The 14,096-nt window shown below is 42.4% G+C and overlaps 1 protein-coding gene across 2 annotated transcripts in view; it reads right to left on the reverse strand.

The window, feature by feature from the left end:
- The window catches only part of ALKAL1 (ALK and LTK ligand 1), a 36,243-nt gene extending 23,091 nt beyond the window's left edge, over positions 1-13,152 (reverse strand). For both annotated transcript variants that reach the window (XM_077185543.1, XM_054647809.2), the window contains exons 1-2: positions 12,848-13,152; positions 11,688-12,004 (exon numbers count right to left, since the gene is read on the reverse strand). In XM_077185543.1, the coding sequence (XP_077041658.1) occupies positions 11,688-11,994 (307 nt within the window). In that variant the 5' untranslated portion in view covers positions 11,995-12,004; positions 12,848-13,152. The remainder of the gene's footprint in view (positions 1-11,687; positions 12,005-12,847) is intronic.
- Between the last annotated feature and the right edge of the window lie 944 nt (positions 13,153-14,096).

Consider the following 14,096-nt stretch of genomic DNA (forward strand, 5'->3'; position numbering starts at 1 on the left):
CCATTGTCTGAGTGGGGAACCTTATGACACCTTCTATGTTATTGTAGGGGATGCATGCAATGAGAAGAACTTTGGATGAGACGAATTTATTGGGGATGAAAAGAACCAGGATGCAGTTAAACACTGCACTTACTTGAGTCTACTTTAACCAACAATGCAGTGTGGAACTGATCTGCTGGGAAATGTGAAGGCTCACAGAGGGATTGCCTCCTATGTGTGCTGCAGGATGTAATGGACAATGCTAAGACATTGTGAAGGGACCACCAATTATTCAAACTTCATCCACATCTTTAAATACGTTCAGACTGTCAAGGATCTGAGTCCAATCTCAAGATGCACTCAAATCCTCATCCCTTATGCCTCTGCTGTTTTCTGAATAACAAAAATCTGGAGCTCTCCACAAGTATATGCTGGTACATAGTCTAGGCCACAGCTCTTCCCCAGTGCCTCACAGTGACTTCAGTGTCACAAACAGATATTTTCACATTAGAGACTCTGCCATGGGCAGCTGAAGAGTCATCGATTTCAGAGAGAACTGGAAACTGGCAGCAAACAGGTTACCAAACAGAAGAAAAAAAAAAAGAATAAGTATGGAAAGTGTGGTTTCTAAGAAGAAATTAAAGGTCTGGTTGGGTATCTCACTTATTTCATTGTATCCCCTTTAGCTACCATATAGTTGTGCCCCACTTCTGGCGAGAATTCTATTCTAAGCTGTGAGTTCCACTGAGCACTTACAATGTTCAACAAACAGCTACCCACCCCATTTATCTTCCAAACACGATATAATGGTCCAAAAAAGTAGGCTCAGACCTTCACATGCAGAGATTTTTGGCCAAGGAAATGAGTCAACTTGGGAGGTAAACAACATCAAAGAGAGCAACATTTAGAATGCAGCAGCCTCTTCTGATTCAATGCTTTTTAATCAGCCACTTTCCAATAATTCATTAAGACTTAACAAAGAGATTGAAGCATTGGCTTCTTCTAGGGCTTCAGCCAAGCGTAATGAAATTATACCAGGATATATTTACAAGGTTGGATACCTTGAACTCAGCTGTAATTATGTTTATTAGTAATTCTTCAATAGCTGCTCAGAAAGCATATTTGTATTAGTTAATCCTTGCCTGTGGAGACCCTTATATTAGCTTGGCAAAAGAACATTAAGAAGGATGGATTTCTTTTTTTTCCCCTCTCAGCAAATCCCTGTTTCCATCAGAAAATGCTCTGGGATCAAGAAATAAGCCAATTGTAGAGTATGTGGTTACTTTTCTGCTATTACTATTAACAATCACTTCAGAAAACAGTTAAAATTAGAAAGGATAAAGATCTAGGTTAACATACTCTGTGCATACTTCATCATTTTTTTTTCTCCTCTGCCAGAGATGTGAACATGTAAAACACTAAAATACATATTTATTTTGAAAAGTAAAGAAAAAAAATCTCAAAACTATTACTGATCTGATGGATGAGTTTAAGCAAAAGATCCCTCTCTAAAAAAAAATCTAATAAACAGAATGGCATATTCCTCAAACAGTTGAAATGAGAAAATGTGGGTATTTTGAAACCCTTGCTATTTTGAATATTAAGCTGAACATATGTACAATATTCCTTTCCAAGAGGAAATATGTATTACAATGCTAATTGTTCATTAAACTTACAAAGGATAATTCACTGAAAATAATGAGGCACATAGAAAAGACTGGTAGAACTATTCAAGGCATTATTTACTGAAGCTATCTTTCCCTATTCAATTCTATAGAATTGAAATTGATCTATTGAAAAAAATTCTATTTTTTTCTATAACAGAAAACAATTTTCATTAATTTGTCTATTTGCCCTTCAGGATCACTAAACTATCAAGATATTTCAGATGATATTTCAGATGAATCAAGAGACTCCAAATTATGCCTGGAAAGTTATTGGAGGGCTCCTGACTGAAGGCAAAACCACTCACAGGATAAGATACAGACACTACATATCTGTAAGTATTAAGAGGAAATTCACTTTGTGCAATTCTGCAGGACTCTATGCAAAGCACTCTGGTTTAGCTATCATGGCTGCTAATAAATGTAGATTTTGGAATATTTGCATAAATTAAACACAAGAACAGCTGCAATACATCAAAGGCAATATATGAACTAGTTGAATTGACTGAATGAAAACTGATGACATGTGCTTTACTGCATGCAAGCCAAACTCAGCACTAACAAACACAGCAAACTCTGTTGGTGTGAAAGGAAATAGAATCGAGTTTGCCAGAGCTTAATTAGACCCTGCTCTTTTTCTAAATATGAATAGGCTCCAGGTTGATTGCTGTGCAAATGGTAATGTTTAACTGTACTTTACATTTCCTGTGCTTATTTTAGAAATGTTTCTATTTTTTTCCGAATTTGAAAAGATACAGAACTGTCACAGGTGGATTTATAACATACCATTTCTCCATCATAGATACTTTATTCTGAACTACTACTTTCAAGATGTTTCCAGGGATCATATGTCGGGTTTATACTCAGGCTAAGGTCATTTTACCCTATCATAATTACATAAGGAGACCGCTGATAAAGCATAACTAAGATCAAAATATCTTATGTGAGTGTTACATATAAATGAATCAAAGATAGTGAGCTAGTTTAACATACTAATATTGGAGGTTTGATCTTCATAAACAGGTGTAATATACATGCAAACATACATTTCAGTGGGCCAAAAGGTGCTGAGCAGAAAGAGCTAACCTTAAATTAAAAAGCAGAAAATACTTTCTATAGTTTGTGACTGAGCAACTTTAATATTTCCCTGATTTTTTATACCACTGTCACTGTTATCCTGGCATTCTGAGATAGAGTGTAAATGCAGAAAAAGTGCCTCCCCCTAATACTTGAGAAGTTTTCTATTTATTCTAAGATTACACTCAACATATTTGTAATACTTAATCTCCAGATTTTCCCTTTCTCTCACTCCTTGCTCTGACAGGAAAGAAACAGCTACCCCAGCCAAGAGTAAAGAGGGCTTTTCTGGAGGTGCTGCTCAGTTCTGGGACAGTGGACTTCAGTATAAATGTGTAGTTTGGATTTCTTTCAAGGATTTTTAAAGCCCTGACTGCATCTTACATAAGTGATCCTCCATATCCCCATGCAGCTGAATCACACATCCATGCATGGAGTGACTCCATCATGTAGGTAATGTGGAGCCACCCTGTTCAGGAGAAGCAGATATGAGTGTAAATTTGCAGTACCTTTGCCAGTCTTATCCACACAAATGATTTATTTTCTAGTAATCCCTTTCTTGAAAGAATGAAAGTTGTCTGATATCTAGAAAAGTGACTTGGTACTGAATAAAGGGGGAAATCTGTATATGTTATCTTCATATACAAACATGGAATTTGATCCTATAATAATGGGAAGCCCAAATTGTGGTACTTTGCTGATTTACTAGTGACCAAGAGGTCCATTCAAACTTTGGGTGCCTAGTATCAAATGCAGGCAATTAGCTTGCTCTAGATTGCCTTCTGACACAGAAGGTTTCCCTGAAGGCCACAAGAAACCCTCTAATTAGTATGTCTCAGTCATCACTTTTCATTTGCTGTGTAAAAGACAAGTTCTGAAAATCTTTTTCCTAAATTTCCTAAATTGAAATTTCTGTGACAGCAGAGAAGTCTCTCATGTATTAGGCATGCTGTGTGATTAACACACTAAGAAGTAATTACTCTATCATGATTAGAGTAATAACATCACAGCCATCTCCTTACTTATTTTAATCCAATGGGATTTAAGGGTTTTACTAATCCAGGGCATACATCCACTACTGCCACATATACTGACAAGGATGTATTTTCTAACACTTCATTTCAAAGTCATCATAAACAGCACAGGTTAAGGAAGAAAAATTATCTGTTTTCCAGTAGGGTTTTATTTTGCTTTTCATTTATTTTACAGGCTTGAGTAAAAAAGGAGAAAATAATTTGAGTATCAAAGCCTTAATTAGAGCTGTGCTATGTCACTCAGGATGCTGTCTAAAATCTGCAAGGAACATGACAATAATTGCTTTACTGATGTAACTTTAAATGTTTTTCTTTAAGCCAAAGACACAGATTTCAAACCATGTAGTAAGACAACACATATTAAAATGCAATAGAACCAACTAACTGGAATTGAGAAATAAAAACGTACTAGACTTTAAAAAAACAACAACAGCAAGACACTTACAAAAGAAGTTTACCTATTCTTAGCATTCAAAATTGTGCCTTTACCATGAGTGGTTTTTGCTTGGCTACATACATTTTGACTCTGTCTTTAGAAACAAAGAATTAGGATCAAATAGTAGCCACAATTTGTAACTCCAAACAGTATTTTTCACTGGTGTTAAAGCCCATACTAAACAAACACGTTTTTAAGCAGTGTTTTGGTAAAATCAGTGGAGCACTGCACATCAATGATTTTTTTGCACAAGCAGACATGATAAAACATAGGATAATATCAAAATGGCCACTAATCAATCAAATGCTTGGATCCTTCATGTGTTAAATCTTGTTTATAACCTAAAGAGTTGTGCCTTCAGTATGTAATCAATAGTCAATTAAACCCCTCACTAGAGCAACTGTTTTCCAATTGGCCAACATTAAAACCCCAGAAAACTTGAGTAAATAGCCTCTAGGACTTACACAAAAGTAGTAACCTCTAATTCAGAAGAGACAAAATGAAGCACTCATCCTTAAATTGAATAGAAAGGCCTAACCATCAACCACCAAAACCAAACATAAGCAAACAACTGAACTGTTTTCTTTTTTTTTCAGTACAATGTCATCTGAATGCATGTAACAACAAAGAAGATATTTACCATGACTTTTAAAGTGTACTTTTTTGGTATGTTTTAAAACAAGTCTTACAAATTAGTAATATAGGATAACATTCCATTTCAGTTTTGGGGTATTTTTACTTCTGTGAAATGTACTTGATAAACCACTGAAAATTTTATTTTTCTAGAAAACAGGTGTTAATAAGGGGGATATTTTCCCCTTGCAAAAACTACTTTTAAGTGACTTGGAGAGATCTTCTTTAAGAATAAAATGATCTCAATGCAGACAGTGGCCTTACGTATACTTTAGGCATGGAACCAGTCACCCCTTTCTCTCTCCAGCCTCTCAGTGGCTCTTTCTGTAGATGGTGCATCTTTCTTGGGCATCTCATTGGTTATGAAGCTTTGTTTATAGCTTTCCACAGCGACGACTACTTTGCAATTATTTTTACGCTGTGTTAGCACTTTGGAAAACATAAGCCTTTATAATTCACATTGGTGAATTATATCTCTTAAATCACATGTGGGTGATTTAAAACATCACATCATTCTCATGCACATTGCCCTCAAACCTTATTAATTAAAAGAGAAGTCTGTGTGCCTAGATGTATGGATGTATGTATAGTTCTCTTTTTATATCCTTTTCCCTGTATACATGCTTATTAAAAAAGCATCATCTCCACACTTGAAGTAGTGTACTTTCAAGGCTAGAGGCTACTTATCAAACAATAAATGTATTACAAAGCCTTATACCTGTGCACTGCCTTTCTCCCACCTCTCACAGGCTTTCCCTGGCAGACTAACACCTGAAATAACAAACCACAAAAACACAGAGACCTGCCATTCTTTCTTGATAGAAAAAATAGAAAAATCAAATTGTGCATAGTGTAAAGGAAAAAACACTCACACACACACACACACACACACACATATATATATATATATCAGCTCTTCAGTTTGCTCACAGGCTCAGGGCCAAGCTAGGCTTATACAAAATTCATGCTGCTCCTCAATTACAGATGGTAATGCATGCAGATCTACTTTGAAACAAAACTTCTGTTTTCTTTGCTATTCACTTTGCTGCATATTGGAGAAGTTCTGGTGTACTTCAGAGCCAGTCCTGGTGTAATACATTGAAAATTCTGACATTCACTTTTTTGGGGCCAGAGCTGCACACACTAGTATAGGGTGTCTTGTCGTGCTGAATAAAAGTCCTATAAAAATATTAAATAGGACTAAAACAAAACCCAGAAGACCTCCTCATATTTATCAAAGCAATAGCTCAACAGAAAAGCTTTTCCATATGCTGACATCCTATCTTGCTCCCGGGACAGCACAGTGCACTCTGAAATGTTTGCTGCTCAGGGTACTGCAGTTCAACAGGGCTTCTCCCTTTTTGTGCCAGGACAGCACAATGTCTCAGATATCCTTCACTGGGATTAATGGGAGTGAGAGCAAAGCCCCTTGGAGACCACTTCATTTGAAGCACTGCTCTATACTTCACTATATTTTGGGTCTCCATGTATGCAACAACTACATTTTATCTTTGCTCACTCCCTCATCAGCACTTAGGGTTGGTGCATGGGCTTGATATTCTCCACCACAATATGGAAGACTTCTGTCTCATCCTAGATTTCAGATGCCTTTTGTTCAGTGGCCTGGCTCTACAGTGGCAGTTCTGTTTGCCAAGCACAGAGTACTGCTGTTAAAAGTCATATTGCACAATTCACCTAAAACCCCAAGCAGGCAGGGACAGGAATGTAGCAGTGGTGTGACTGATGGCAAAGCCATCATAACCATGATTGGTCCAAGCACTGTGCAGAACTGAAGGAACAGACAATCTCTGCAGTGTTTGGGACTTCCTTTCATCAAAGGAAATGAAAATCTATCCTGCCCACTGGTATTTTTGGGTGGAACTGACACCTAACCATGGTACAAGCAGAGATAATGGTTCTTTCCACCAAACCCTCTGTAATTTTTTATTAACTTTCATCTTCTTCTAAGCTTCTAAGTCTCCTGAATGCCCAGCAATTCCTATTAACACAGTACAAAAAAAAAAAAAAAAAAGGCACTAGTTTATTAACAGGAATAATAATCAGATGAGGCTTAAGTATTACAAAGAACACTGTGTTATGTCATATCATATATTTTAATTTCTTAGAGACAAAGTTTACATTCCTCAATGGTCTCCTTTTTTTATTCCAGATCTGTAATTACATTCACTGAAGTAGTTTAGTACTAGGCACAGCAGGTCTTTCAGAATTAGGGACTTCCAGCTGTAATTATCACTACAGGAGAAATTATCATTACAGGAGATTTCTTTAAGTGAGGAAAAAAACCATAACTTTTCTTATGCCTTACATAGGATATAGGGGTTTGATTTAACCATAAACTAAAATAAAACTCAAACATATTTTTCAAACCTAATTCATGATGCATAATGTTTAAACTAGCACTATGTCATAGCACAACTTTTTCTGCTGCTGATGTGTAAGAAATTTTGGCATAAAACTGAACTTATAAGTGCAACCTCAAAGTTTAAATATTTTGAGGACCAAATTTTCTTCTCTGATATGTTATTCTAAATCTGAGGTAGATATGCTCAGGAGGCTAATTTGAACATGCTCTTAAACTCAGAGCAATATTTGTCTTCATTCCTTCATGCTTGACAAATGACTACTCAAAATGTTTTAAAATGTCTTGTTGGTCTCCCACGACAAAAGGGAAATTTCAGCCCCCTAACTCTTGTAAGTTCAGATAGCTCCTTTCTCCACTGTGGTGGGCAATATGTAAGGAAAGAATAGTCAAAGCAGATGTTTTTATTTCTCAAGATTCTTTAAATCTAATTATGTGGAAGCTATTCTGGTTTTGAAGAAAGTGTTTGGAAAAATCTAACAAAGAAAATCGAAGAACAATGACAAACTATTCTAGTTCCCTTGACGTGACATCCAAAAATAACCTGAAGCTGAATCTTCTCTTTGTGAAAATACATGCTTTCTTCATACAAAAAGCTGACCACAGTTATGCATCAGAAGTAGGGGATAGTTATAAAAAAGATTACCAATTGAAGAGCTTTCATCACTAAGATTAAAAAACTTTAAGACACTTCTTAGTGAAAAATATAAAATCACACTCAAGCATAAAAACTTCATGGAAATCAGGCAAGTAAAGGATGTTATGACAGAAATTTTAATCCTACTAGATATAATAACTCTAAGGAACAACTTGTATTTTTAGTGACATCCTACCAGGAGTCCTAGAAAAAATGAAGCTTGCTTTTTGGGTAGTTGGAATTTCTTCTAAAGGTACTGTTCAGAGTAAGTGCTCATTCTCATTAATCAGGTCACCAAGAAAAACAGGGACAGATCTGTGTGAGATAAGACTTTTGAACATGTAGGGATAAAAGAGATAAGAAGTTAAGACAGCTAAAGTGTTGGTGAAACTGGTATTTCTATTGCATTTGTAAGTGTCCTGGGTCATACAGGAACCATGACACAAATTTTCTAATGGTTAAGAAGCACATGACATGGAATACAACCCTGGTTATTAAGGGGCAAGAAAGACCTAAAGAGTCCTTTCCAGGCAGCTCACAGCATCACACTGTCCCATACAGCTGAGCAGGTTTGAGTGTCCACTCTATTTCAGGTTTGCCCCTTTGCTCTGTGACAAAATCACAGGAAGTAGAGCACAACTCTTATTCCCATGGCATAGCTCTGGCCTGGGAGCTGTCCATGAACCACCTGCAAGCCACATCCAGATGGGATATCACAGAACAAAACCACTCTTGCTTTTATATCCCCTTTATGCATCTGAACTGAGTGGTACACATACAATGGCTGACAGGTAAGGGTTTCACTCTTCTTTTTCCTGCCTCATCAAGGTGCCCTGTGGATGCTGTGCTTTTCCATTACAGCCTCAGCTAAATGAGCAGGAGCCCATCAATCTAAGGAGGAGGTCCTATCCTCTCTCAAAGCTCACCCCTGGACATGTGCTGTAGCCACTTGCCCTGTGCTGCCCCTAGAATTCACCCAGTGGTACTCCAGGTCAGCTTTCTCACAATACAAATAGTTAACCAAGCCCCTAAATGAAATAAAAGAAAGGTGAGTGTGGAGGTGCAGCTCAGTGAGAGGCTAGACTAAAGCTGGAGAGAGTCCTGAGAGTGAGGGAATGAGATAACAGGGGAGGAAGCACATTTCAGTCCTCCTGCTATTCAACTCATTGATAATACAGAGTAGCATCCTCAGGAAAAAAAAAAAAAAAAAAAAAAAAAAAGAAGAGAAAACACACAGAAATCATTTGTCTTGCATTCTCTATTCCGTATACAGCACTATTCCAGATGCTTTTTGTTTCAAACAAAAGTAATTAGCTGCTCAATTGCCTTTTAAATCAGACACTTGGGTTTGATTTTCAGCAGCTACAGACAATCAAAGTACATAACTCCAGTTTCAAATGCTTGGCTGAATACTCAACTGAATGCAACAACTTTCCTGTCTGAGGGGAAGATAAGCCTTCTGTTCAGCTGATGATCAGGTACTACCAGCTGGAATAAAAAGCTGCCATTAATGTGTTGGTGACAGGAGTTATAAAAATGAGTTAATTACTTGTAAGAAAAGCTTTGTCACAGTCCTCTATCCCAAAAAACAAGTACACACCATCATGACAGGTACTAATTTGTATCCTTGGTATTGGTAACAAAAAATGAGGTGAATATAAAAATGGGACTATTATTTAAACTGTAGAATGCTCTTTCTAGGCTAGAGAGACAGCTACCTTTGTGGCTGCCCCTAAGACACTGTACCTATGTCAGGGACAACTGGAGAATTTCTCTAAGAATGTTCATCTGTTCCTTTTGTGTACAACATAGTTACTAAAAGTAATAACTAACAGAAAACACCATCTTACTGTGTATAATACTGATGTGTTTAAGAAAATTCCCCTTCACAGTTATATAAATATTATGAAATATTTCTACTTTCTATAGATAAATAGAATTATTTCGTTAAGAGCAAATATCTCTAATGGGAGAGACTTGTTCGAAACAGAATTTTTTTCTTAAACCACCTGATAATAGTAATTCTTGCAATAATTACGGCAAAATATAAACCTGAGACTAATTCTCAGGTTTATACTACTCTATCTTTCGTTCTCTTGAAAAGAAGAATGTAAGACTTCATGTACTCTGCCTTGAAAAAACATTTTACTTTCTTTTTCTTGGGCTGTGATCTTGTCCACAGCACATAAACAGATATGACCACAGTAAATAAACAGATATGACCAGTCATGCTGATAACCTGCAGCATCTTCTCCAGTCAGCACACAAATCCGTGGCAATCTGGTTTGGGCTGCCTTTCCATAACTACCAGAGACCTTATATCTGAAAAAGCAAGAATATCTGGAAGCTCACTGGGACATTACAACCCCTTACAGACGGGGTATTGAACCCCAGGTTCAATACCTGGAGCAGACCAGGCTAAGAAGCTTCCATGGCCAGAGCATTGTTTACTTTTTGATGGATAAATTTTAGCCCAGTTCCCTTAGAATGTGCAGCAATCTCCCTGAGCAAGTGTGGCCCTACCAATCAGTTATTCGCCTATTAACTTCTCAATCTGTCACCCAACTTCAATTTTTTCGAAAATGGAGCTTAATTTCATTTAAAACAGGCTACTGAACAGAAAAGAGTAAGTCTACCAGTGAGACTTGAGGAGGGCTGCATCTCAGCTTCACCCATTACCAGCCATCAGCCACAAGGGCGCTCTCCAGGGACACAAATCCCTAAGAAACTGAACTTCCTTGGGTTTCCTCAGTTTGGCTTCTCTCCAGCAAGCTCTGTGGCAGGCAACAAGAGAAAAATATTAGTGGGCCACAGCCAGGGACAGTCACTAGACTCTCCTTTTTTTGTGGCACTGCACCATCCTAACTCACACAAACTCCTCAGGCAGCTCCACTCCAGGAGGAAATGCTTTTGCACGGCTCTGCATCAAGCCTAGCAGTGTCAGTCTCCTGGGCAAGGACAGTGGGACTATCACCAGGCAGCTGTGCTTGGCCCTGAGCTGTGTGAGTATCACCAGGCAGCTGTGCTTGGCCCTGAGCTGTGTGAGTATCACCAGCCAGCTGTGCTTGGCCCTGAGCTGTGTGAGTATCACCAGGCAGCTGTGCTTGGCCCTGAGCTGTGTGAGTATCACCAGCCAGCTGTGCTTGGCCCTGAGCTGTGTGAGTATCACCAGGCAGCTGTGCTTGGTCCTGAACTGTCCCTGCTGTCCCTGCCAGGCCTGGCCCGTGCCAGTGCTCCCTGCCCGTCTGAGCATCCTCCGAAAGGTGAGATAAGCCCCATGCCCAACTCTGTCTGGATCTTTTGCACCTGTCCTGAGAAACTAGAGAAGTGCATCACATGGGAACTAGCAAAGTTGGAGAGGAAGTTTAAAGGAGTACATCCAGAGAGCTGTCGCTCAAATTGGTCATTTATTCTCTTTGTGCCTGTCAGAGCAACTCTCCTAAGACTGGGGAGAAACAGGGCTCCCCCAGTGCTGCGCTGCAGCATAGGGAAGTTGGAAGCCTTGCTCTGAGGGGCTGTAGATCAGTGGTGGTCGCAGCTGACTCCCCGGCCGAAGGTGCCGAAGCCCCGGTGACCCTGTCCTCCCTTCGGTCTCGGATCCCCCACAGCTCCAGCCGGGGAGCGGGGCTGGGCTGTGCTGCCCTCAGCGGTGCTCGAGCTCAGCAGAGCCCCCGCCGTGGCTGCCCCGGGGAGTGGGAGAGCATCCCCGACCCGCTTTCCTCCCGCCCGCTCCCTCCGTCCCTCCCGCAGCGGGGTGCTCCGGCAAAGGAGCCGTCGGGCTCGGCCGCCGGAGGCAGCGGCAGGGACGGGATCCGAGGGGGCTGCATCCCAGGCTCCTGTCTCTTACCTCCGTGCCGGGCGGCGGCGAAGAGCCGCGGGGGCGGCGGGGCGGCGGCGGCGGCGGCGCGGGGGTCTGTCGGAGGGGCACCGCCGCCGCTGTAGCGCCGGGAGATCACCCGCTCCCTCCGCGGCGGGCGGGGCGGCAGCGGGCGGCCGTCGTCGCCCAGGGCTTGCAGGAGGATGTCGAGGAGCGCCCCCCGCTCGGCTCCGGCGGCGGGCACGTCCCTGCCCTCGGCGCCCGGCGGCGGCGGGGCCGAGGCCAGCAGCAGGAGCACGATGGCGGGCAGCGCCTGCCGCTTCTTCGCCCCTCGCATCTCTGCGGCGCTGGGAGGAGGCAGAGAGCGAAGGCGGTCAGCGCCGGGCCCGGCCCGCACCCCACCCGCCCGCCCCCCATGCCGCGCCCGGGGCACCCCCGCCCGCCGCTCCGCACGCCGGGGCCGGGCAGAGGGGGCGCGGAGCGGGGACACCGAGGGGCCGCCACCCGCCGGCCCCGCCAGCCCCGTGCGGTGCCGCTCGCCCGGCTCCGCGGAGGCTGCGTTTAATAGACACGGATTAGGGGAAGGGTTTTGAGCGCGCCGCACATGTTCGCGGTACGGGGTTTGGCGGGGTATTTGCTCGGCTCCCTTTGGCCCCGGAGTCCCCGCGCCCGCGGGTTCTGCGGGTTCTGCCGGCGGAGCCCCCGCGATGGGCCAGCCTTGTCCACTGCCACACCGGGGGCTCGGGGAGCGAGCACGGACGGCAGTCGGATGGAGTTCACTGAGGGGCAGGTTACACTGGAAGTGCCGCACATCAGGGTAGAAAGGGCGAAAACAATTACCACAGGCTGCGGCTTCGAGAGCAGCACTTAATGCCCTAGGTAAGCTATTCTAATTATAGGGAACGGGCAGGATTAAGAGGGAGGGAGGGAGGGAAATTCTGTTATTTACAAACTGTTTTCTAGCTGGCCTGCCTTGCAAATCCTCTTGGGCGAAGGAGTTAATCGGAGCCTCAAGGGAGCCGGCTTTCCCCGACGGCTCCGGGCTCTCCCTCCCTCCCTCCCTGCCGTGCCGGGGCGCACGGCAAACCCGGGAGTAACCGGGGAACGACCCGCGGTTCGCTGTCGGGGCAGCGGCACCTCCTCGTTCCACGCCGAGGTCCCTTCTTTAGAGCCGGCTGGCGGCCGCTTACCTTCAGGCAGAGGCGAGTGCGGCCGGGTGCGTGCGGGCTGCCGAGCGAGCCCCGGTGCCGCCGTGGCAGAGCCCGTGTCCCCGCGGAGGCTCCGCTGGGCGCGGAGTGGGGCGCTCGGTGCTGCGCCCGGAGATGGGGGATGCGCCCTTCAGGGCCATGCGCTTCTCTTATATAGTCCACACCGGCGTACTCATCTGAGTACTATCGACTTTAGGTGGGTGGCAGTCGATGGAGACACCTCTGGTAATCACTCTTGGGCTCAGAGAGGGTCTTTTCTGACAGACTTCCTCCTCCCCGTTTGTCCCCCGGTGGATGGCAACTGAAAGCTGCGTTTGAAGTGACTGTGATCTATTTGTGAAATTAGATTTCCCTGAAGATTGGGGAACGCTTACTAATAAAGCTGCCGGCTCAAGAGATTAAAATGTGCTTTAACTTAGCGGGATTCCCTTGGGAGTACAACAAGGAAACTATTTAATTCCCCCCTTTTTTTATTGAGCAAGAAGCCGTGAGCAAAGTCTGAAGTGTGTATAAATTTGGTTCTGTTTTGATGTCAAGGAAAGTGGTAGTCTGTCTCTGGCAGGTGAATTCACAAACTATGAACCTCGTAAAAGTTTGCTTCTTCAAAACAGCTTTTTTAATTTTTGACAATGACACTTAATGAAAAGTTCACAAAAAAGGTAGTGACCCCAATAAACCATTAAACCCACAGATTTAAAAACTTGCCTCCTAAAGCCCTAAATAGATCTGCCAAAAATTAATAAATAAAATCTCAACTTTTAGAGAGCAGTTGTATCCAGGTGATCTTGACAGATTGAAAAGCAATACACATTTTTCAAATTATACCAGACAATATTTTATTTTGGTATTTTTGTTGCAAGTATAACTCTTTGTCAGAAGTTACCACTTACATATTTACTTAATAAGAGTGGAACAAAAAGAAAAAAAGATTTGAGATGTCCTGTAAGATGTGAAAATAAGGAATTTAGATTTGAAGGAGATTTAAACTATTCTGAATCTGCCTGGCACACATTTCCCCATGAACTTTGTCTCTTTCCCCAAGTTCCTTCATTCATACCCTTCTCTGGTTGTCTCAGGCAGCACACACTCTGGGCTGTATCTCACAGGGACTGTGTCATTGCTGGTGATGGGAACCAGCTTCTTCCCCACATCTTCCTCTGCTTGGGCCATCCTCACTCACCTTTGGGGGTGTGATCCCACAAAGATCGGAGATCAAACAATGTTTAACTAA

The sequence above is a fragment of the Agelaius phoeniceus genome, chromosome 1, assembly GCF_051311805.1.
Source record: "Agelaius phoeniceus isolate bAgePho1 chromosome 1, bAgePho1.hap1, whole genome shotgun sequence".
Classification (NCBI taxonomy): domain Eukaryota; kingdom Metazoa; phylum Chordata; class Aves; order Passeriformes; family Icteridae; genus Agelaius; species Agelaius phoeniceus.